General features: G+C 36.5%; 4 protein-coding genes across 5 annotated transcripts; 2 read left to right on the plus strand and 2 right to left on the minus strand.

Moving 5' to 3' along the window:
• Positions 1-220: 220 nt before the first annotated feature.
• On the minus strand, positions 221-970 carry LOC147541771 (DNA N(6)-methyladenine demethylase ALKBH1C-like). Its single transcript, XM_086632416.1, has 2 exons — positions 749-970; positions 221-587 (listed from the first exon to the last, which is right to left on the minus strand). The coding sequence occupies exons 1-2, from the start codon at positions 968-970 to the stop codon at positions 312-314; spliced, it is 498 nt and encodes a 165-aa protein (XP_086488542.1). The 3' UTR covers positions 221-311.
• A 333-nt stretch (positions 971-1,303) lies between these two features.
• LOC147541772 (uncharacterized) lies at positions 1,304-13,284 on the plus strand. 2 transcript variants are annotated; one of them, XM_086636138.1, is made up of 12 exons: positions 1,304-2,268; positions 2,577-2,715; positions 3,188-3,306; positions 3,948-4,086; positions 4,510-4,628; positions 5,438-5,576; positions 6,527-6,645; positions 6,891-7,029; positions 7,453-7,571; positions 11,769-11,907; positions 12,599-12,677; positions 12,862-13,284. In XM_086636138.1, the coding sequence occupies exons 1-12, from the start codon at positions 2,034-2,036 to the stop codon at positions 12,988-12,990; spliced, it is 1,614 nt and encodes a 537-aa protein (XP_086492264.1). In that variant the 5' UTR covers positions 1,304-2,033; the 3' UTR covers positions 12,991-13,284. The 2 variants fall into 2 exon arrangements, with proteins under 2 accessions (XP_086492264.1, XP_086492265.1); XM_086636139.1 differs by having other exon boundaries at positions 1,321-2,268; positions 12,602-12,677.
• LOC147541773 (uncharacterized) lies at positions 7,963-10,943 on the minus strand. Its single transcript, XM_086636137.1, has one exon. The coding sequence runs from the start codon at positions 10,842-10,844 to the stop codon at positions 8,286-8,288; it is 2,559 nt and encodes an 852-aa protein (XP_086492263.1). The 5' UTR covers positions 10,845-10,943; the 3' UTR covers positions 7,963-8,285.
• Positions 13,285-13,563: 279 nt separating the features above from the next.
• Positions 13,564-23,309, plus strand: LOC147541774 (protein TIC110, chloroplastic-like). The gene is made up of 15 exons (XM_086636140.1): positions 13,564-14,674; positions 14,979-15,038; positions 15,502-15,625; positions 15,716-15,784; positions 15,884-15,982; positions 16,429-16,495; positions 16,860-16,924; positions 17,052-17,146; positions 18,541-18,668; positions 18,760-18,860; positions 19,969-20,185; positions 20,497-20,651; positions 20,918-21,043; positions 21,363-22,361; positions 22,937-23,309. Exons 1-15 carry the CDS (start codon positions 14,160-14,162, stop codon positions 23,162-23,164), a joined length of 3,048 nt encoding a protein of 1,015 aa, XP_086492266.1. The 5' UTR covers positions 13,564-14,159; the 3' UTR covers positions 23,165-23,309.
• The last annotated feature ends 2,011 nt before the right edge of the window (positions 23,310-25,320 follow it).

Genomic DNA, 25,320 nt, shown 5'->3' on the forward strand with positions numbered 1-25,320 from the left:
GCCATCAAAGGTTTAGTATGATCAGTCTAAACAAAGAATTGAGTCTTTGTCTCATTTTTCCTCAACGGTGTAAGAAACCATAGATCTTTTAAGATGTATTACAGAGAGTACAGAAAAATTAAAGAACACAACGAATCGGAGAGAAAAAAGATTCTTCAATTCCATTTAATGCTCAAAACCATATCTAATTACACTGCAGCATCTCTACATATATTCTAACCTGCACCAAAAGGAAGACATTCTGTATCTGCCTAGAAACTTCTCTAAGTTAGTACTAATCAAACCTGGGTATAACTTGGTAATCGTAGAACTCAATATCGTCTGAAGGTGAGATTAAGACGGCCAGGGCGAAGATTTGATTCTTCAACGAGAAGTCCAGGTTCGGAATTCCGAACAATGGATGGAACTCCATGAAATATATGTCTAGCCTTGCCACCAAAAATTAGAACATCCCCTGATTCTAGGACGATTTTCTCTGCCTTAAGGATATCCCCTTCATCTCCATATAAAAACTCGGCAGAATCACCGATCGAGAAGGACACAACAGGCAGCCCTTTACGAAGACTCTCTTTGCTCTCATGCTTGTCCTATTTCAGGCGGGAAAGAAGAAGAAATGAGGAAAAAAAAAAAACTTGACCATATTTCATTCTTTTTCAACATAAACTGGTATCTTGGCCAGAAATAATGGAACTTAACGTCTTTTATCTCTACCAAGTTTTGACCAGAAATAATGAGATTGAATGCGTACCTGATGGAGCCCAAGTTTACCACTACCGGAGTAGAAATTAACTCTGCAGATATCAGGTTCAATAAACGGAACCATTTCTTCTGGATTTGTGCCTTTGAGTTGCTGTTTTATGACGATGTGAGATGATAAGATTGCACTTTTAACCAATTCTTTGAACTCTTGTGGAATTGAAGGTGGTAAAGCACCATCTGTTTTATGACGATGTGAGATGATAAAATGCATCCTCGATTCCTCACTTACATATGGTGTATAGAAGCCCCCAACATCCTTGCCAAGATCTCGACATACTTTTATGATTTTCAGCTAAGGAAAAGAAAAAAGTGACACTAAAATAATCAACATAGGGCAAATGCCAAAACATAGGTTTATAGACATAACTATTTAGTAAGACTATAGTAAATAAAAGAGCCTCCTAACCTGATCCATATGGCTAAGGTGTAATTCTTCAAAAGAACCATTCCAGGCCTCAACACAAGTTCTTGAGAACCATTCTGTATACATGAACGTTCTATTCGCATTTCTCGTTTCTTTGCGAAAATAGTTAGTTGGAGTTTCACGGAATTCTTGTTTCTAATCTGACAGATATCAAAGGAACCCGATTGTTTTAGGCTTGAAATTTCAGTGCTTCCCCCCTCTTCCGACATTCGCACATGCTTGTGTTTTATGGTCATTGAAATAAGGTCATTTTTATCAGTAGAAAAAGGTAGTATTGTAGAACTATCCGAGGGACAGATCTTATGATCTTCTAAACTTCCCTCGTATTCCAAAATATCTGAACGAATTTTTCTGCTGAGAAGGTATCTGAGAAGATTGATATTTGTTGTCCAAACTCGAGTCTGGCGAAGTTTCGTTTGTCTGATTGGAACAACTGTTACAAGGGTTGTTTTCAACCTTTTACTCCCCAATGCTGACATGTTCCGATGTTTGATGATCGCTCAATATCAGTACATTCGTTAACATTTTTCCAACTGTTGCTTACTGCCCACTTTGGTGTACTGAGAGGTTTACCCTGAAAGTCAATCAACAAATCAAAACTAAACCTTTTCAGCTCCACAGAGATTGGACAAGAAGAAACAAACACCAATATAAACAGTAGCCTAACTTTATATGATGGTTATATTGATGAAAGAGAATATGGAGTTAGTCAAAATGGAATAAGCAAATTGAAACACACACCCAACTCCGCCACCGCCATCACCACCACCACAGCCGCCGCAGCCACCACCTGCTGCAACTATATACTGAACTACCAAAGCCAAAACCATTTTACAGTAGATGAAAAGTGATGGAGCCTGAAAGTAGAAGAAGAAGTCTCAAGAGAAAACCTCTCTCTGACTGCACCAACACTACCTCTGCTAAAAACCCTTCTCTTCCTAAACTCCCCAAATCACAAAAACCCAATTCAGATGAGAATTTGTTCACCTACGATGTCATCCCCTCTTCCAAGACTATTACTCCAAACCCTAGAATTCGTCCTCAACCTTTTACTCCTCAACAACGCATACCCTCCGCTGATTCTGGTAAAATTTCAAACCCCACTTTACCATTTCTGAGTTTAATCTCCATTTTATTGAATCATGGAGTTTTATGAACTTCTAAATGTTAGTTTAACTCAAAAAATTTCATGGGTTCTGCTTTTGATTATTATCGAGAATTACTAGTTGTTAATTGCTATAGGGTTGTTTGTTTGTGATTCTATTGTTGTTTTCTTTGAGTAACTGGTTGTTCGTGCTTCTAAAGTTGAGAAGAACTTGTTTTATCCAATCACTTTTGACATGATTTTAATGATTTTCTGTTCACTTTATGGGCTTTGTTTTGAAATTTGTAGTTCAGGAGGTCGAGAATGCGCGGGTTGCTTCAGTTTATACTTCGAGACTGACTCGATCAAGACATAAAGATAAGGGAAAGGAAGTTGCAGAAACATTACCCTTTAGTTGCCCTCCACCAGAAGGTATCAAGAGTATAAGGTATGCCAGAAATAAAATCTCATTCTCAATCATCTTTATGTGTTTTCGTGGTATATTTTGTTTGTTTGATAACTATAACTTTGATATTCAAACAGACTAACAGAGTTTGGTTCATAATCACTTTGTCGATTTCCTCCTTTGAGTCTGTTCATTGATATTGTGGACTTCTAATCGTTATACTTATCGGAGGTAGATTATGTAAAGCTAAATTGGAGTCTTGCAATATCTATTTTGTAGCTTGGCTAGATTTCGTTTGCAGTTATTTTGTTCACTTTTACATGTAGATTCGTATGTGGTTTTCTATTGCTTTTGCTCTAGAGCCAGTTTATAGGATCAGAAACTAGTAACATGACTAGTCAATAGTCATGTATATTTGCTTAGCTAAGGATGACATTTGATTTTGATCACATCTCTATAATTTTACGTAGTTGCCTACGAGTTTTAACTTTTAATCAGTACGTTTTACATCTAGGGATGAACATGTCAAAGAACACAGTGAAGTTTCTGTCTCAAAAGCCAATAATGTCGAAAACTCTGAAATACGCCACCAACCATCCAGTTCGCCAGGGCCCAACATCTCTGATATTTCTGGTAATTCTCAAACCTCTTCATCATTTTTGGGTTTTTATCCTCTTTAGTTGAATATGGGAATCTAAGGAAGTTGATATTCTAAGTCTAATATGGATCTTTTCTAGGAATTTTGTTTTGGTTACCATTATCGCCTTACGAGGTAATTATTTGTTGTTTTAAGACCCTACACTACTGATTTTGGTTTGATCAAAACTTCGATTTTTAGTTCTGTTCTGGTTTGAGTTACATGTTTTAATGAGAATTTATTCACGTACGGTGTCATCATTACTTCCAAGACAAATGCTCCAAACCCTAGACTTCGTCCTCAACCTTCTACTCCACCCATACCATCCGTTGGTTTCGGTAAATTTTCAAACCTCACTTTACCATTTCTATAGTTTACCCCCATTTTATAGGAATTTGGAGTTTTAATGACTTCGGATTTCGGAATGTTAGTTTAACTAAGTAATTTTTCATCGGTTGCGGTTTTGATTATCAAATTGGTACTTGTTAAGCTCTTTGGATTGTGATTTTTTCCTTGAGTAACTGGTTGTTCTCGCTCTAATGTTCAAAAAAGCTAGTTTTATCCAGTAACAAGCTAATTTATCCCAGTTTCAATATGGTTACTGTTGACTATATGGGATTCTTTTTGGGTCTTGTAGGTCAGGAGATTGAAAATGCGGGGGTTGCTACAGTTTATACTGGGAGTCTGACTAGATCAAGACATAGAGATAAGGGAAAGGAAGTTGCAGAAACCTTACCCTTTAGTTGCCCTCCACCAGACAGGATCAGGAGTACATGGTATGTCACAAATAATGCCATGCTCAATCATTTTTTTTTCGTGGTAAATTTTGTTTTTTATGTTAGGGATTATGTGTGATTCTCAAATGGACTTTGCTTAACAATCAGATTATGGATTTCCAGTTTAGACTTGTAATCATCATAGTTACCCGAGGTAGATTTAATAAAGCAACATTGAAGTATTTCCATTATCTGTTGCTTAGCTAGATTTCATTTTCTATTATTTTGAATGTTTTTTACACTTACATTTGTTATCTCACTTCTTATTGCTTTTTCTCCGGAGCCAGTTTATATTGATTACAAATTAGTAATAAGGAATCATGCATATATAATTAGCTAAGAACGAGATATTTGATTTTGATCTCATCCCTGCCATTTTATATATTTGCCTACGAGTCTTACTCAGTATGTTTATATCTATAGGGACGAACTTTCTGAAGGGCACAGTGAAGTTTCTGTCTCAAATGCCAATAATGTTGAAAACTTTGAAATTCGTCCCCGACCTTCCACTCCTCCACGACCAGACATCTCTGCTATTCCTGGTAAGCTCAGACCTCTTTAATCTGAATCATTTGAGTTTTCCGTTTTATCTAAATACGGAAATATAGGAAGTTGGTATTGTCAGTCTAGATGGAAGTGGAACCATCTACCATCATGGATTGCTGTTTTGGTTATCGTATCGGTAGTTGTTTCTGCTATAACTCCCTGCTCTGCTGACTTTAGTGTTATTAAAACTTCGGTTTCAAGTTTGGTTCTGTTTCAAGTTCATGTCTAATGTGTTGATGAGGATGACTGGAAGGGGATATATTTCGAAAACTAGTTCTTAGTGATGTTCTGGAAATGGTTACTCCAAAATCATAAATCCGAAGTACAAAACACTAAGTTTAGAAGAACTTGTTTTGTAACGTTCCTAGTCCTTTGAGTTTTTACGTAGACAACCTGCATTTTCGCAAGTTATAATTCTCCTTGATATCGAATGACCAAAATCTTCAACTAATACTTTTGGTTGATCAGCCTCTCTGAATTTTTTCGAAACTTTGAGTGTATTGCTTAAGGTTTGGGGATTCTATTTCAATCTTGGCACGTTCCTTTTCTTGTTAGATTACTGGTGCATGACCGCATGAAGTACTCCCATTGCTGATATCAAGTAATCCAGCATCTATGTTGTGTAGTAATACAAAAACAAAAATATAATTCTATTCATTACTAGAGTTCTATGTTGTATTTTTTTTCCTGTTATTTGCTTATCCCATCAGATGCTTACTGATATAGCTCTTGATTCGTTTTACTAATTTAATTTAGAGTGACTTTTATGTTCTGAAGTACTTGGATGTTGTTATCGATTGTGTAGTTGAGGACAATGAGAATGCTGTGTTTGCCACAGTATACAGTAGAAGAGGGACTCGAGATAGAAGTAGAGATAAAGGAAAACAAGTTGTGGAAGCAGTTCCATTTAGTTGCCCTCCGCAAGGAAGGACCAGAAGTATAAGGTATGTTCAACAATTGCTTAACGATAATAATCATAAGATTATGGGTTTCCTCCATTCATTGTTTTTTTTTGTCCATTACCATTTTGGACTTCTAGTTGCCGTATTTAAAGTTGACATCCTAGTGGCAGTTTGATGCGGTAGTTAACCTAGGTGAGGTAAATGGAAGAAAGTAAACACAACAATAAAGTCATTGCACAATCAGTTATTATTTGCAGTGTTATAGTAACTTTGCACTTTGTTCAGGTAATGGTAGTCCGAGTATTAGATTATTTGCCATCTGAGAACAGTAAGAAAACAATTTGATGATTTATCGTCATATTGCATTTCTTTCATGGGCAATTTTTGTTGATTGTGTTTGTGACACTGGATTCTTTCCGTGATTTACCATTGCATTTCATTTTGAGTTTACGGGGTTGATAAAGTGCATATTCAGATATGGAATTCTTGATATTCATTTCATTGATTTACAAGGTATGCCAGAAATAAAATCTCATTCTCAATCATCTTTATGTGTGTCCGTGGTATATTTTGTTTGTTTGATAACTATAACTTTGATATTCAAACAGACTAACAGAGTTTGGTTCATACTTCATAATCACTTTGTCGATTTCCTCCTTTGAGTCCGTTCATTGATATTGTGGACTTCTAATCGTTATACTTATCGGAGGTAGATTATGTAAAGCTAAATTGGAGTATTGCAATATCTATTTTGTAGCTTGGCTAGATTTCGTTTGCAGTTATTTTGTACACTTTTACATGTAGATTCGTATGTGGTTTTCTATTGCTTTTGCTCTAGAGCCAGTTTATAGGATCAGAAACTAGTAACATGACTAGTCAATAGTCATGTATATTTGCTTAGCTAAGGATGACATTTGATTTTGATCACATCTCTATAATTTTACGTAGTTGCCTACGAGTTTTAACTTTTAATCAGTACGTTTTACATCTAGGGATGAACATGTCAAAGAACACAGTGAAGTTTCTGTCTCAAAAGCCAATAATGTCGAAAACTCTGAAATACGCCACCAACCATCCAGTTCGCCAGGGCCCAACATCTCTGATATTTCTGGTAATTCTCAAACCTCTTCATCATTTTTGGGTTTTTATCCTCTTTAGTTGAAAATGCGGGTGTTGCTACAGTTTGATTATCAAATTGGTACTTGTTAAGCTCTTTGGTTGTGATTTTTTCCTCGAGTAACTGGTTGTTCTTGCTCTAATGTTCAAAAAAGCTAGTTTTATCCAGTAACAAGCTAATTTACCCCAGTTTCGATATGGTTACTGTTGACTATATGAGATTCTTTTTGGGTCTTGTAGTTCAGGAGATTGAAAATGCGGGTGTTGCTACAGTTTATACTGGAAGTCTGACTAGATCAAGACATAGAGATAAGGGAAAGGAAGTTGCAGAAACCTTACCCTTTAGTTGCCCTCCACCAGACAGGATCAGGAGTACATGGTATGTCATCAATAATGTCATGCTCAATCATTCTTTTTTCATGGTAAATTTTGTTTATTTGTTAGCGATTATGTTCATTTTCAAATGGACTTTGCTTAACAATCAGATTATGGATTTCCAGTTTAGACTTGTAATCATCACGGTTACCCGAGGTAGATTTAATAAAGCAATATTGAAGTCTTTCCATTATCTGTTGCTTAGCTAGATTTCATTTTCTATTATTTTGAATGTTTTTTACACTTATATTTGTTATCTCACTTCTTACTGCTTTTTCTCCGAAGCCAGTTTATATGATTACAAATTAGTAATATAAGAAATCATGCATATATAATTGGCTAAGAACGAGAGATTTGATTTTGATCACATCCCTGCCATTTTATATATTTGCCTACGAGTCTGACTCAGTATGTTTTACATCTATAGGGACAAACCTTCTGAAGGGCACAGTGAAGTTTCTGTCTCAAATGCCAATAATGTCGAAAACTTTGAAATTCGTCCCCGACCTTCCACTCCTCCACGACCAGACATCTCTACTATTCCTGGTAAGCTCAAACCTCTATAATCTTAATCATTTGAGTTTTCCGTATTATCTAAATAAGGAAACATAGGAAGTTGGTATTGTCAGTCTAGACGGAAGTGGAACCATCTACCATCATGGAGTACTGTTTGGTTATCGTATCGGTAGTTGTTTCTGCTGTAACTCCCTGCTCTACTGACTTTAGTGTTATTAAAACTTTGATTTCAAGTTTGGTTCTGTTTAGGTTTCAAAAAAAAAATTTGGTTCTGTTTCAACTTTCAAGTTCATGTCTAATGTGTTGATGAGGATGACTGAAAGAGGATATATTTCGAAAACTAGTTCTTAGTGATGTTCTGGAAATGGTATGATGTAGAACGCAGCGGAATTTAAGAATAAAATAAACTAATACGAAGAACGGTAAAATAACGATTAAATAACTCTAAATAACTGTAAACTCGATTAAACTTGATTGGGTTTTCTCTTCAACATCGGAATAATGGACAAACTAGATATCCTTTTATAGGATTCTGGACTTTCCTAGATAGACTTGAATTAGACTTTCCTAAATAAATAAAATACTGCAACTTCCTAAATAACTAGACTCAAATCTGGACCTTTCCAATTATTGGAAATACTAAAATAACATAATTTCCTAAACCTAAATTCTCTAATAATCATACTAAAATTGGGACTTCCTAAAGCTACTCTCCATGGCCGGATGGCCCATGGCCCGGTTTAGTCATGGAAAAAGCCTCCACGCCGGGTGCCCCTGCATCAGCATCCCCTTCTCCCAAGAGGTTCGTCCCGAACCGTTTGATGAAGAAAATAACGTAATGCACCAGCAAATGGTGAACTCTGTTATGGCGATCCGTAATTCCCACTTTGTTCGACATTTGTCGGAATTTTGAAGAAGAATAAGGACCAAAACACCAACTTCATACCGAATCCAACGTTGCAAAGATCCTCGGAAAATCGATCTTAGAGAATATAGGTCCAATAATTTTCTACATCTCCCGTCATCCTGTAGGTCTGTGAAAAATATCATAAGCACCACATTCCCCTCTATGGGAAAATTAACCTTGAGTGTCGTCTTCCAAACCATCACGACGAAATCCCCAACCTTCTTTGCTTTAATCTCTGTGCTAGGTGGTGAAACAGAATATTTTCGGGTAAAGCAAGCATAACAGAATTTAGACGAATCTTCTGTTAGCAAACTCTTCCAACTATCAAAAGCAAGTGAATCGGAACCGATAAACTGCCTAATATCCTCAACACTTAACTTAATTGAAATCAACTCTTCCGAAGTAGGTGTATCGACTCCATAATAACAAGCAACCATGGATGGATTAACAATTCTCATATGAACTTCTTTTGCACCTGATTCATTCAATAACCTAACAATCTTAGAAGAAGTCGTTCCTCTCACAATTGAATCATCAACCACAACTCTCTTCCCTTCCAAAACAGCTTGAACTAGGGCTAATTTCAAATTTACTTCAAAATCCCTAATTCTCTGAGATGGTTCTAGAAAAGTTATGCCAACATAATGTGACCTAATTAAACCTTGTTCAAATGGAACTCCAACTTTTGATGCATGCCCAAGAGCAGCAAGAACCTCAAAATCAGGTACAACAATAACAACGTCACAATCAACAGGAGTTTTTGTTGCTAAAATCTCACTGAATACTCTCCTTGATTTATAAATAGATCGATCAAATACGATGGAAGTTTTTGGTTGAAAGTGAGGTATGGAAAGAGTTTGAATACCATCATTATCAATAACAATAACCTCACCTGGGTGAACTTCTCTCTCATATGTTGCTTCAATAAGATCAAGTGCACAAGTTTCACAAGCAAAAACACAAGCTTTAGTACGTCGTCCACCCATTACTAATGGTCGAAAACCATGAAGATCACGAACTGTAATGAATTTATCTTCAGTAAGAAAAGCCATTGAGTAAGTTCCTTCAAGTTGTTCACATGCACTAACAATCCTAAGAAGAAAAGGTCTAGCTTTTGAAATGGCTATTAAAAGGGAAACAACTTCAGTACTATAACTAGTATAAAAATTTGAACCATTTTCTTCAAGCATATCTCTGAGTTTAGGATAATTGACTAAATTACCATTGTGGGCAACTCCAACAGATCTTAACGGGTAACCAGCAATAAGGGGTTGAACATTTTTTAGCATAGAAGAACTGGTGGTGGCATGACCGATTGCATAATCGCCGGCAAGTTCATTGAGTTTCGATTTGTTGAAAACTTGGGCGACTAATCCAACTTCGGCGACGGATTTGAGGATATTTTCATGAACAGTAACGATTCCAAATCTCCGAATGTCACTAGTGAAGAACACCTTTTTATTACTACTCTTCAATGCATGAGAAGATTTAAGAAGTGTTTGAAGAGTAGTTCTAGGGTTCGGATTATTATAAGTAATGTTTTTGAAGACCCTAGAATTTGTGTCCACTTTGATACGGGTAGTGATGTTTTTGTTTTTCAACTTAGTGTTAAAATCAACCAAAAATAATTCACCTTTCGTAGTTTGTGATGAAGTAATTGCGTAAATACCTATAGCTTCAACTTCTTCGTACGCTTCTTTTTCTTCTTGTTCTTCTTCTTCGTCGACTTGAACATCGTTGTGAGCGTCTTCTTCAACTTCTTTGTGTTCTTCTCTTTCTTCTTTTTTATTGAAAGATAAAATAGACGATGAATATGGTTGACGTATTATTGTTTTGATGTCGTTCACCACATGTTGAACCTTAACTAAATCGGGTATTAGCGATGGAACTGTTTCGAAAAAAGAAGGTTGTGGTTGTTGTGGTGGTGAATAGGAAAGAGAAGATGATTGTGTTGGTGGTGGAGGTGAATACGGTGCCGGTGTAAAATAAGAGTACGAAGGTTGCGGTGGTGGTGGTGATTGTGGTGAATAATAAGTGTATGAAGGTAGAGGTGGTGAAAACGGTTGTGAATAATAAGAGTACGGAGGTGGTGTATAAGAAGAATATGGATGTGAAGCTGTATAAGACAATGGTGGGGGTGGTGACGGTGATGATGAATACGGTTGTGGAGGGGTTTCTCGTTCGATTTCTCCCGGATTCCAATGATAATTGTACGAGTCGTTATTCGCATATAAACATGATGAACATGAGCATTGATTCGTTATGTCTTGATGAGTATAATTTGATTGAATATAATCATCTTGACGAATATAATACGATTGATACTGATGTAACTGGTCTGGAAAAAAATTTCCAGAATCATTAGCCAAAAACTTTGGTGGCTCTGAATACCACATGATGTAGAACGCAGCGGAATTTAAGAATAAAATAAACTAATACGAAGAACGGTAAAATAACGATTAAATAACTCTAAATAACTGTAAACTCGATTAAACTTGATTGGGTTTTCTCTTCAACATCGGAATAATGGACAAACTAGATATCCTTTTATAGGATTCTGGACTTTCCTAGATAGACTTGAATTAGACTTTCCTAAATAAATAAAATACTGCAACTTCTTAAATAACTAGACTCAAATCTGGACCTTTCCAATTATTGGAAATACTAAAATAACATAATTTCCTAAACCTAAATTCTCTAATAATCATACTAAAACTGGGACTTCCTAAAGCTACTCTCCATGGCCGGATGGCCCATGGCCCATGGCCCGGTTTAGTCATGGAAAAAGCCTCCACGCCGGGTGCCCCTGCATCATGGTAACTCCAATTCTCCAAAATCATAAATCCGAAGAACAAAACACCAAGTTTAGAAGAACTTGTTTTGTAACGTTCTTAGTCCTTTCAGTTTTTACGTAGACGACCTGAATTTTCGCAAGTTATAATTCTCCTGGGTATCGAATGACCAAAATCTTCAACTAATACTTTTGGTTCATCAGCCTCTCTGAATTTTTTCGAAAATTTGAGTGTATTACTTAAGGATCTTGGCATGTTCCTTCTCTTGTTAGATTACTGGTACATGATCACATGAAGTACTCCCATTGGTGAATGCTGGTATTAAGTAATCCAACATCTATGTTGTGTAGTATTACAAAAACAAAAATATAATTCTATTCATTACTAGAATTCTGTGTTTGTACTTTTTTTTGTTATTTGCTTATCCCATCAGATGCTTACTGATATAGCTCTTGATTCGTTTTATTAATTTAATTTAGAGTGACTTTTATGTTCTGAAGTACTTGGATGTTGTTATCGATTGTGTAGTTGAAGACAATGAGAATGCTGTGTTTGCCACAGTATACAGTAGAAGAGGGACTCTAGATAGAACTAGAGATAAAGGAAAACAAGTTGTGGAAGCAGTTCCATTTAGTTGCCCTCCGCAAGGAAGGATCAGAAGTATAAGGTATGTTCAACAATTGCTTAACGATAATAATCATAAGATTATGGGTTTCCTCTATTCATTGTTTTTTTTGTCCATTACCATTTTGGACTTCTAGTTGCCGTATTTAAAGTTGACATGCTAGTGGCAGTTTGATGCGGTAGTTAACCTAGGTGAGGTAAATGGAAGAAAGTAAACACAACAATAAAGTCATTGCACAATCGGTTATTATTTGCAGTGTTATAGTAACTTTGCACTTTGTTCAGGTAATGGTAGTCCGAGTATTAGATTATTTGCCATCTGAGAACAGTAAGAAAACAATTTGATGATTTATCGTCATATTGCATTTCTTTCATGGGCAATTTTTGTTGATTGTGTTTGTGACACTGGATTCTTTCCGTGATTTACCATTGCATTTCATTTTGAGTTTACGGGGATGATAAAGTGCATATTCAGATATGGAATTCTTGATATTCATTTCATTGATTTACATATCCAAGGTACTTCAACAAAAATAATTAAATGTACAAGGCACTTGAGAAGAGACAAGAAAGTGACATTAAAGTCTTTGAATTGTTTGCTTTTCTTTGTAATAGATTAATAGTTGTGTAAATAGTGCTCGGTGCAGAATAAGATATTTTAATTTGGCTCATATCTTTACCATTTTTGTACTGGCTATGAGTTTATACTTGACTCTGTCTCTTCCATCTCATAGTAGGGATATACTTCGCGAAGAATCCAGAGACGTTTCTCTCTCCCGGTCGTGCACAAACATACAACCGAAACACAATAAGGTTTGCTTTCCTCTTTCTCTTCTCACAATTCCATCTATGTACAATTTCGAGATGGTTGTAGAGTACATACATTTGGTTCTTTATTTTGTGAGCTGGTGTCCCATCTGGCACAGGTCCGTATTTTCTAAATTTTCACTATGGCCTCTATTAGAATTCTAAACCTTTTAACTTTTGACATATATAGAGACGAAGATTCTCATCTTCTGACGTGCCTTCTTCATTGCCTCGAGATTTTATCGAGAAACAAAAAGCATATTTTGCAGAGATCGATGCGTTCGAGCTACCAGAGGAGGTTGCAACAGATAGTGAGTGAAAGAGTAAGATAAGCAAACTGAGCAGTTTTCTGTGAGATATCAGAATCTTGCGGGTAAAGCACAATTCAACTGGGTGGTAACATGTGTCTCTCTCTCTCTCTTCACTAAAGAAAGCTGGTTTCGAGTCGACTAAAGGACTGAGTAATTTTCTTGTACAAATGAGTAGTCCCATTGTGATAATAGTTGAAGCGAAAGGGATTATGTATTTTAGCAGGATAACCTTGTTGTACAATGTATAAAGGGGATTTAACTGGTTTAATTTCAACCTAGTACCAAAATTTAGACATTAAAAATGTAAAGTTATTCTCTTTCAAATGAAGGCAAATGATGAAAAAAGAGGGCTAACAATCCCTCAACATATTTGAAGAAGATTCGGACGAAAACAAACGATACCTACCTTTTTTTTCTTTTAGTAGACTACCATGGTCATTACAAAGACATTGATACATCGATACGATGTGATGAGCACGATTATTGCTGAAATACTAATGGCCTAAAGGCCAACAAAATTAATGGCTTAAAGCGTACGAATTAAATGACTTAAAGCCTACATAACATAACCTATTTTATTTATACTCAAGTTTAATATTCGTGGATTTGCACTTTCAAATGATCGAACTTGCGACCTCTGCATTGTATAGTATATGTACTTACCAACTAGACTACTAGTTTTTTTTTTCTTTTTTTGAGAAAAACTGGACTACCAGTTGTTGGCCAAACACTACCTACCTTAATCCAGCTAGCCTTAATAACACTCGTAACAGTCATTCAGTCGAGTCAGATGACGACTCAAATAGTCTAAACTCTGACTTGGGTCAATCAAGACTCCAGTAAGATTTCAGATCTGACTTAGAAGAAAACAAGCACTACCTCCTTCAATCCCCTCAGACTTTCTAACGCGCAAACCAATCATTCAGACGAGTCAGATCATAGTTCCAACGAAAATAAACAAGTTTGAAATCTGACTCAACTCAATTTAGACTTCAAGCTAGATTTCATACTTGACAAAGAAGAAAACAAACAAACACTACCTACCTCAATCCAACCTCATTTATCATCCGCTTTATTCCTCACTCTATCTTCTTCTTCTTCTAACTAAACTAGTCAAAACCCCCTGAAAATCATCTGATTACTTCTTCTCTTACCTAAAAGAAGAGAAGAAGAAATAATGAATCTCTCTCTTCTCGTTCCATCTCCTTCCCCTTCTCGTCCTATACTCTTCTCTCAGTTCATTAATCCTAATCCTCTTCGTATTACAAACCCTAGATTTTCTCTCTCTAGAAGAACACTACGTAGTCGAATCTCCATCACTCGAAGTTCAGCCGCTGATACAGTAAAAGAAAGTAGTTCAGTTAATAATTATGAAGTATTTGGGGGTAAGAAAGAGCTATCAGGATTTCAAACACTTGTTGATAGTTTGTCACCTCCTGTTAGATTAGCTAGCTCTGTTGTTATTGTTGCTAGTGCATTGGCTGCTGGATATGGATTAGGGTTTCGATTTGGAGGTACTAGGAATACTGGGTTAGCTGGTGCTGTTGCTCTTGGTGCGGCAGGTAGTGCTGCAGTTTATGCCTTGAATTCTTCTGTTCCAGAAGTTGCTGCTGTGAATTTGCATAATTTGGTGGCTGGTTCTGATGATCCAACAGCTCTAAATAATGAGGATATTGAAGGAATTGCAAACAAGTAAGTTTTTTCTTGGTTGTTTTTGTTAGTTTGCTTTTGTTGTTATGGTTTCTAATGATGCAAATTAGAATAATCCCATCTTGTTATGATTTTGGGAGATAAGTTAGGGATTAAAGTGACCCAGTTCCTATAATTATTACTAGAATGATCAGCAACAATGGTAATGTGATTCAAAGAGTTTCATTTGATGAGGAATGGTCTCAATATAACAATGGATTTTGGTTCTCCATCTTTTCGTACGTCCTTTCTTGACTTGGAGTTATCTTATCATATTCTTATATTTTATACATGTTCAACCTTCCAGGTATGGTGTTAGCAAACAGGATGAGGCATTTAATGCAGAGCTATGTGAATTGTATAGTAGGTGAGGTTCTTTCTTCGTTTACTCATAAGTTTTTATCGGAACTTTTTCTTCCGGCTCAGTCAAGCACTGGTTGTGATCATGCTATTGCTATCAGATGATAACCACCAAGATTTAGACCCTCACGTGCCATCACGAGGAAATGTTATAGTGTGATTGTCATAATTTTTATGCTATTTTTTGGATGTCTAGACTCTATACCATCACCATGTGTCTTGCATAAAATGGTGATTTGTGAGTGTATTTTTATTCGTTTTGAACTTATTTTTATTTTTAACATTTATTCTCTTTATACTAAATGGTACCGCATCTAAAATGCTGTTACATCTATAAGAATAGTCTAATACTCTGATGCTTCAATTAGCATATAAATGAAGGATGGTTCAATTAGCATATATCTAGCGAGCTTGATGATATCCATTTATGTGGATATTATAGTTATTTTGTTTATTGCTTGATCATACAGGTTTGTATCCTCTGTTATTCCACCTGGAGGAGAGAATCTCAATGGTAATGAAGTAGAAAGTATTGTCAAGTTTAAGAGAGCTCTTGGAATTGATGATCCAGATGCAGCTGCTGTTCATATGGAGGTCTAACATTTCAGTACCTAAATCTCTGCTGATATATTTTTGTCTCTTTATTGTGTTTTGAATATTCATCATCTGCTTGCTTTTCTTTAGATTGGAAGGCGTATCTTCAGACAACGGCTGGAAACTGGAGATCGTGAAGATGACATGGAGCAGCGTCGGGTAGGTTGCTTGTGAACATTTGCTACTTCAAGCCATAATTTCTCGTAGTATTGAGAGGAAATGTGAAACTTGAGCATTGTTAGTGATCTTCCAGTGCAGGCATTTCAGAAGCTGATTTATGTTTCCACACTTGTGTTTGGGGAAGCATCAACATTCCTTTTGCCTTGGAAGCGTGTTTTCAAGGTCACCGATTCTCAGGTATGCAATAATTACTAGTTATTTCTGTTTGATTTAGAACCAACTGGCTTATACATCAATTTCTACTATCCCCTGAAGCTTTACCAACAAGACATTATAGTAGAAGCCTAAACTTTCTCTTTTGAAACGTTTGCCTCAAGATGGAATAATGTTGTTTTGGTTTGGTTTTGTTTGTCATCGTATTAGTATGAACAAGGAAAAATATGGAAGGTCTCTTTATTTCTTTGTCATTTTATTGCTGATATTCTTCATCTCTTTTACCACGTTTCTTAAAACACTTATTTCCTACAACATTCAAGAAATTGGTGTAGCTCTTTAGAAATAATTTATGTGATGTGCTCTAGGTTTCCAAAGAAATGTAATTTATTGACATCTTGTCCATTTTTTCCCTTTTTCATGTATAAATAGATCTACGGTCTAATAAGTTATAATCTGTTGCATGACAGGTAGATGTTGCAATCCGTGATAATGCCCAGAGATTATATGCATTCAAACTGAAGTCCATTGCAAGAGGTATTAAACTACATCTTGTAGGCTTATCATCCATTGACCCAGACCAAACCAAACCAAATAATGGGCTCTACTGGCATGTCATGTACTACCAGCTTGAGTATCCATATTCTGACATTTAGATCCGGGCCTTTTAAATAATGAAGTCCAGAGACCTCAGAGAGGATTTAGGATCCATGGTCTAGTAGGTAGGCTAGTAGCTATTAGCTACTTCAGACCTTTGCTCTTAATTTATTTTATAAGAGGATTTAATTTTTAAGTTTCAAAAAAAAGAGGATTTAATTTTTTATAGTCATTCTATCTGAATGTAGTTGTATTTGATGCCACATTTGAATAGTTCTGATACACGATCTAAAATTTTCTTCAGATGTTGATGAGGAGGAGCTTATTAGATTGAGGGAAGCACAACTCCGATATCGTCTTTCTGATGAGGTGGGGGCTCTATCTTTTGTCATTGTGCCTCAAATCGAGTGTGTGCTCTTCCACATAAAAATACACCTGCGACAATAATGATGGTTCATGAAGGTTTATTCATGTGATAGAAAATACTTCCTTGCAGCTGGCAGCTGACATGTTTAGGGAACATACACGTAGGTTGGTCGAGGAAAGCATTTCAATCGCGGTGGATGCCTTGAAGTCCAGGGCAAGAGCTACGTATGATACTATCACCTTTACAACCTACAGGCTATTTTTTATACTCTTTGTATGTCATGTCGAATTTCTACTCGTCAGTACACTCTATTTTTGGTTTTTGCCTCAATACACAAACACTTTGATGTAGGACAGAAATGGGAAACTGGAATTAAGGAAGAAACTAACTTGATTATATTATAGATATAAGAAATAACGCACTAGTATCACACCAGTACAAACTAGGAATCACTCCTAGTGCCCTTAGGCATCACACCTTTGGGGTATTTGCATCACACAAACACATAAAGCTTAACTAGCTGCTGGAATACTCTCTGTCTGTCCTCAAACAGCAGAATACAACCCTTATATATAGCCTAAAACTGACCCTTAATATCCCATACTTCTAGACTTTTAAGCTTCTAAACTCCTAGGACATAAAAGACATTAAAGAGACACTAGATGACATTAAAGACATTAAAGAGACACTAAAAGACATTAAAGACACTTAACCATCCTAATACTTAGAAACTAGTAGAATCTCCACAAAGACATGTGGATCAGGCCCGCATTATTCAAGGTTCTAAGTGGGCCATTCATGCAAGACACGCCAAATCAGAATTTGGGTCTGGCAATCCTTCTTTTGACGTCTCCCATATGCCTTAAACAGTTGCTTCCATTCATCTCTATCACACTTCAACTTGGTGCTTCGACATAACTTGGTGCTTCGACATAATAGATGCAATTTTTGTTATATATACTTAGCAATTGCACGTAAATACGTAATAATTCTAGAACATGAAATATCATTCTAAGTTATTGTTTTATAAGTATTGCCCAATAATGCTCGATAAAAAAGTACGAGTATTACTTCTAGAAATCATGTAGCAATAGAAACTGAGGCAAAAAGATGTGTACGCCACATGAGTCATGAAATTCTTTGGCGTAGAATCGGGTAAGAAAGAAAAATTTCACCCAGCTATAGGGATGTGACTAGATTGTACTAGTTATTTCCAGTTTTTGTTGGACTTCTTGTGGGACCTCGACACATACATGATAATAATAGTTTCAAATTTTCAATTGGTAGTTTTACTGCTAGAGAGTCACGTGCTTTCTTTCTTTTTTGAAACTTAGAGATTCATATGTACCATATATGGAAACTTCAATTTGATTTCGAATTCCCGTTCCTGGGTCAAGCTACTGTTGTTTGGGATAATTGCATTAGTCAAACCTCGAAAGCATCTCAAAGATGTTACATACTTATATTATGAACCGCTCTATCAGCCTTTCACCTGATACCAAGACTCACTATCTATTTAGGAAGAATGTTTAGATCCGTGAGATCATGGAGAGAATATATTTACTACTTGTACATTATATGTCATTTATCATTGTCTCATAAAAGTATCGGTTGCCAGCAAGGGGGCTGTACAAGTCGTTGAGGAGCTTGAGAAGATTTTGGAATTCAATAATCGTCTAATGGCATTCAGCAAACACACTGAAGCTGCTCGATTTGCCCTTGGTGTAGGACCTGTTTCTTTAATAGGTACAAAAGCTACTTAAGATATCCTTCTCACACAATAGCTATTTGAGTCCCACAGGCATTACCTGTTATTGATGCTTCTTTGTGGCTTTAGGTGGTGAGTATGACGGTGACAGGAAAATGGATGACTTGAAGCTTCTTTATAGAGCGTACGTTGCCGAGTCGTTCTCCAGTGGTAGCATAGAAGAAAACAAGGTCATTTAATTTCACCTGTAAATTATTTGTCTTATTAGTTATATAATTTTTCTTTGCATGATCACAAGAGCTGAGCTTTTATCCATTGAGTTGCATGAAGCTTTAAAAATATATTTTGATACATTTTTACTTGATTGATTATAGACTTCTTGAATCAGAGGGTGTTAAGCAAAAAGATAAGAAGTTCCTTTTCAACTTATACAGTTACACAAGGCAATAATTAGGTGCATGTAGGTTTCAATCGAAATTGACTTTCGATATTGAAAAGCAACTAATTTATTGAAATCTTTTCTTTTCTTCCCTCTACCTAATGAAATTACGAAACCACCTCAAAGCTACATCACTACCACCACATTAAACCTTTTACCTCATTCATCACCAGAAACAGCAAATCGGTCCTACCATCATCTCCGTGCCGCATCACCGCCGTCATCACAACCTCTTCAATCTCCATCTCTCTGCCACCCAAAGAACATTTTGTACTATATCACCACCTCCACTGCTTAATTCTGGCACTTCACCTCCGCCGTCTCACCTCATTGCCACATAACAATTTTTTACGTGACATCAAGGTTTTCATGTTCAAGGCCATACAATTTTTTACGCATTTCAATTGATGTCAATAACTTTCTAAAAAAAATTTATCTAAGTTATAATCTCTATGGTCTCTAAACACCTTTCTGTATTAACTAAGTTAGTTAGCCTAAGATTTTCACTTATCTTGTGCTTCTTTGAAATTTCCCGCAAATTACAAGCAGAGAAGACGTGCTCCTTTGTTGAATGTTAAGCTTCTCTTTAAATCTAGAAGCTCTTGATGTGGTTGGATGTTCCATTGGTTTCTAGGTGGTTAATGTGCGAAAAGTTGACCAAATTTTAGATTTATGTGGTGTATCCCACTTCAAAAAGAATTCTAGGATACAGTGCAGTGAGGTGGTGTGTAAGTCTATCTGTTCATTTTGTATAGTGTCCATGTAAGGTAGTATGGCATCTACATATTAATATTAACTGTGAGATGCTGTAACTATGTATTTGACTGTGAGTGTGCTCTAATTATATCTTCGATCCTTACGCTAGATCTGAATCAACTTTGTTTTTGTGCTTATTGTAGCTTGTCTCTTTGAACCACTTGAAGAACATATTTGGTTTGGGCAAACGGGAAGCTGAAGCCATAATGTTGGAGGTTACCTCGAAAGTCTACCGTAGAAGGCTTTCACAGGCTGTTTCTAGTGGCGAGTTGGAGGCTGCAGATAGCAAAGCAGCATTCCTTCAAAACCTCTGTGAGGAGTTACACTTTGACCCACAAAAGGCTAGTGAAACCCATGAAGGTATATTACATGCACTTCCTTTCTTAGACCAACTGTGGAACTGGTGTTTTACTCATTCTTCATTCTCTTATCTTTTCATTTGTGTGTACATCGCCATTTTGCCTATGAACTAACCTGATTTGTATTAATTTATATTGGTAAGATTTTTAATGGCTTGAAATTCACTTGATTGTTAAGCCAAACCGTTGAGCTTTAAATGACCTTCCATTGACATTCACTGAAGAAAATAATTGCATCATACATGGAGTAAATCACTTTCTGGTTATGTAAAGTGCATTTTATAATTCAGTCCACTTTATTTTTCCTTTTAGAAATCTACCGGCAAAAGCTACAGCAGGCTGTAGCTGGTGGAGAGTTAAACGAAAAGGATGTTGCTTCTTTGCTGCGGTTGAGGGTGATGCTATGTGTTCCTCAGAAAACTGTTGAAGCAGCGCATGCTGATATATGTGGCAGCTTGTTCGAAAAGGTGATTTATGCTGTTTTTTCTTATAATTTGTCACATTTCTTGTTAAGAATCCTGTTATTACTACTATAACATAAACAGATGTCTGAAATTTACATTATGTTTCTTTATCTTCTATCGAGAACACTGAAGTACCCCTTGCCTTAGTAGCCTTACTCCCCCCGTAAAAGTTTTAGATTTATGTGAATTTCGTAATCACTACTCTCTGGCATATTGGCTTGAGCCTCAGGGCGGAGGCAATAAAATTAATATTTTTTGTGCTTTTCCAGGTTGTGAAGGATGCAATTTCATCAGGCGTCGATGGATATGATCCTGATGTTAGGGCTTCTGTTAGGAAGGCGGCACATGGCTTGCGCTTAACAACTGAGGCTGCCATGGATATTGCTAGCAAGGCCGTAAGTATTTTTTTTAAACGTGTTTCTGATGTTTAAATTTATCCTCACCCTAATAATTGATTCATATCAAATTGCTGCGAGTAGTTTCCTGGACGGAAAAATTGGGCCCTTCTCCAAAAATTGAAAAATTGGGTCCTTCCAAGAAAAAAAAGTGTTTTTTCTTTTTGCTTTTTATTCTTGCCACTGAATATCCTTGTGTATGTGGTCTATCCTGGAGGTGAGACTTATAAACAAAGTCATAGCGTTCACCACCTGATGTATTTGTATATACTACATCTTACATAATTTTTCATTTGTGTAATTTCATTTTTATACACAGGTGAGGAAGATGTTTGTGAATTACGTAAAGATATCTCGCGCAGCTGGAAGCCGTACAGAGTCTGCGAAAGAACTAAAGAAGATGATAGCATTCAATGCCTTGGTTGTGACTGAATTAGTTGCAGACATCAAAGGAGAGTCCCCTGATAATCCAAAAGATCCAATAGATCCACAAGATCCAAAAGATTCAGTTGATGAAAAGAACGAAATTTTGGAGGAAGATGAAGAGGAATGGGAATCACTTCAAACATTAAGGAAAGCAAGACCAAACAAAGAACTTGAAGCAAAGTTAGGGAAGCCATCTCAGACGGAGATTACTCTCAAAGATGATCTGCCATTGAGGGATAGGGCTGACCTTTACAAAACCTACTTGCTCTTCTGTATCACTGGTGAGGTTACAAGAATTCCATTTGGGGCACAAATCGCCACTAAGAAGGATAATTCAGAATATCTGTTGCTGAACCAACTAGGAGGGATATTAGGGTTAACTGGTAAAGAAATCGTTGAAGTCCATAGAGGTTTAGCAGAGCAAGCTTTTAGGCAACAAGCTGAAGTAATTTTAGCAGATGGGCAAATAACAACTGCCAGATTCCAACAGCTCAATGAAGTGGCAAAGCAAGTGGGTTTACCAGAAGAGTACGCAAAGAAAATAATAAAGAATATAACAACGACAAAGATGGCAGCAGCTATTGAAACTGCTATTGGTCAAGGTAGGCTCAGTATAAAGGAAATCAGAGAACTTCAAAAGTCAGGGGTTGATTTGGACAACATGATTTCTGAGAGTTTGCGTGAGAATCTCTTCAAAAAAACTGTCGATGAGATTTTCTCGTCAGGTACTGGAGATTTTGATGAAGTGGAAGTCTATGAGAAGATACCGGCAGATCTTAGCATCAATGCCCAGAAGGCAAGGGGGGTTGTTTATGAGCTTGCAAAGACAAGGTTACGCAACTCATTAGTCCAGGCTGTGTCTTTGCTAAGACAAAAGAACTGGAAAGGAGTGGTATGAACTTCTAACCTTTGTCTCTAAATATATAAAACCTTAGGAAGAAAAGAAATTATTTTACTGTTTCTGCTCGGGTCTGATTAGAGTTGAACCAAATTTATCTTGAAGCGACATGTATTTTCGAGTCTGACTTATCTATATCAGACTTGTCCTAGGATAAAATAGCAATTTACAATAATCAGATATATGTTTCCCACTTCAGACCTAAAAATAAGTCTAAGGCGGTGTTTGTTCTTCGATTGTCTAGATCTCTCGTTCGAGTCTAAGTCGGTGCAAGGGCACAACAGTCCTTTCAAATTATTATAGACAATAGGATCATAATTTGGACTCATTTCATCTTGCTCAAATTGATCTGTCAACCATTTAGATGAGACCGATAAAAACAAACTTTCTGGAGTACGACTAGAGTCAATTCAGATCTCAAGTCAAATTTCTGGTCCGAATTTGAAATATGAAACACCGCTTAAATCATTTGGGGCCTGATAGCTCACATATAGACGTTCTCCAGAGTAAATGGTGAGAGAAGTAAAAAAACAAATAATCCTAGATCTGAAAGTAACCTTATTTTGCAGGTTTTGTCTCTCAACGATCTATTAGCATGTGACAAGGCCGTCCCTGCTACTCCAATGTCATGGGAGGTACGAGAGGAACTAGAGGATCTCTATGCAATTTATTCGAAGAGTGATCCAGCACCAGAGAAGCTATCCCGATTGCAATATCTTTTCGGAACCAGTGGAACAAGTAATATGGGAGATGTACCTCAAAATGGAGAAACACAGGAGGAAGAGTTTGTATTTTAATTTTATTTAGAAGTGAATAAATTTTGCTAGGTAGGTTTGTCCTTAAAATTCTAAAAGAAAAAAAAAAACAAACAAGGTTTGAAAAATCTATTTGATTGTAGATGCTAAAATTTGATTTAAGAAGAGAGGTTTTTATGTTTGCTTCCATCAGATTCAAGTTTCAGATAAGGTTTTGTTATTTGGTTTCTTGTCTTTTCCTTTTCAACATGGCTACACAACCCGCCTCTAGGGACTCCCACTTGAACAGCATGTGAGAGAAACAAGAGTTCCTCTCTCATCTCACATGATTAGTCACGTGGAGAGAGAAACAAGGGTTTCTCTCGCATGCATGCAGTTCAAGTGAGAGTCCCTGGAGGCAGGCTGAGTATACTTTTTGTTTCCTTTTTGATGGCACAAACAGTTTATGGTCGTAAATTTGTCTCTTAGGATGTTGAGTTTGATTGTGGAAGGCCACATGAAACATTGCCTAGGAAACCCCTCTGCAATGTTCACTACACCATTTAAATTCAGCATCTATAGAGAGGTGAAGCATTGCCTATGATATACCCCAAGAGTGATAGCACTGTCACCCCAAATTCCTGTGAGAAGGCACAATCAAAAAACGGATGGAACTCAATTTCAATTCCTCTGGCACAGAGCCAACACCCTCCTTGAACATCCATTGCCTTAGTCTCTCCCTAGTTATTAGACCATATTCGACTAGACCAGTGATGAAACAATGCTTTCACACACAATTGGGGAACAAGAGGACCTTCTTCTGAAACACCTCCTGGCCTCTCGGTCTATGGCCTCATAAGTTGCGCCTTTCAAGGGTATCTCCTTTGGATTCACTTTCCACATAGTTTTCTCAGCATATCCCCTTAAGGACTAAAACTCAAGAATTTAAGAGACTAAACTGAAAATTGTTTGTCTCGTTCATTTCCAAACTCCACTTATTGTTTGTCTCATTGGTCGTCTCCTCCTCTTTCTCTTGGAATTTTTGTATAAGGAGCATATCTCTTTTCAGGACAAATCTGTGTTGTTTATTAGGTTATATCTCTTTTCAGGACAAATCTGTGTTGTTTATTAGGTTTGTGTGACGGTGTTCGGCGACTGTGACTTTGCAGCAATCCGGCTTGATGAGAGACACTTGGTGGGGCCGTTACCCGAATCTTTGTGATCGTGGGTTTACGACCGTATTAGTTACAAGTGACTAGTAAACTCATGTCGACCTCCCAAGAATATTATGGACTAAGGTGAGAGAGCTCTTTCAGGTCTACCTTGGTCTCTTAAAAGATGGCTCGTACTTTTATGTGGGGCTCTCGCACATGCCCATCTATACCAATAATTAGATTTCTTGACTGGTTAAGGTTGATCAATATTTAGCCTGTGATTTGTATTTTAATTGTTAGACTAACTCTTTACTTATGCCCAAACATGTAATTTTGGATATATGTGACAGATGGAGATTTGGGAGTCTGGGTACAGTAAGAGTACTCCATCAACTTCTTGGAGTGTGCACATGTTTGGCCTCTTCATTGATTTTATGGGTTTTGCTAAAATATATTGAAAGAAAAACAAGTGGAGTAGTAAGTAATAGTGGAGGACCATATAAATAGATAATGGATGCATGTTAGGTGCATTTTTTTTTTGTTGAAATATTAGGTGCATTAAATGAGAGAAGTAATTAATATATATTCCATAGCTTCTCTCTCTCCCTCTTTTACCATACTTGCTCTTGAGATTTATAAGTATGACTTTCAACTAGCTTTGGTAATAGAAATTTAAACAATTATGCTTGTTGGATTGAGTTATTGCATTTAAAACAGTAAGATTAAAAGTAAATCAGTACACTAAATACTTTTGGTTCTAGTAGTTACCAAATTAATGTACTCTATAGATTTGAGACACACATAAACATTGTTTTCAAGAAGAAATAAAGTACTTTTTATTTTGAAAATCATGCACATTAATTGGAAACGAACTCGAAATGTTAATTTCTTACCCTCTCTGTATGGATTAATCCTTCCCCACAACTTCTTTTTTTTTTTTTTTGTTGAAGCCTTCCCCACAACTTAACCTCCTCCAACTATCAACTACCACTAGATAGATTACACCAAATTAAAAAAAAAAAAATCCCTAAAATGTCTCTATCAAAAATACAGTTTTTATAGGTA

This window comes from Eschscholzia californica, unplaced genomic scaffold (genome assembly GCF_041429995.1).
Source record: "Eschscholzia californica isolate CP2 unplaced genomic scaffold, dmEscCali1.0.p SCAF_4, whole genome shotgun sequence".
NCBI lineage: Eukaryota > Viridiplantae > Streptophyta > Magnoliopsida > Ranunculales > Papaveraceae > Eschscholzia > Eschscholzia californica.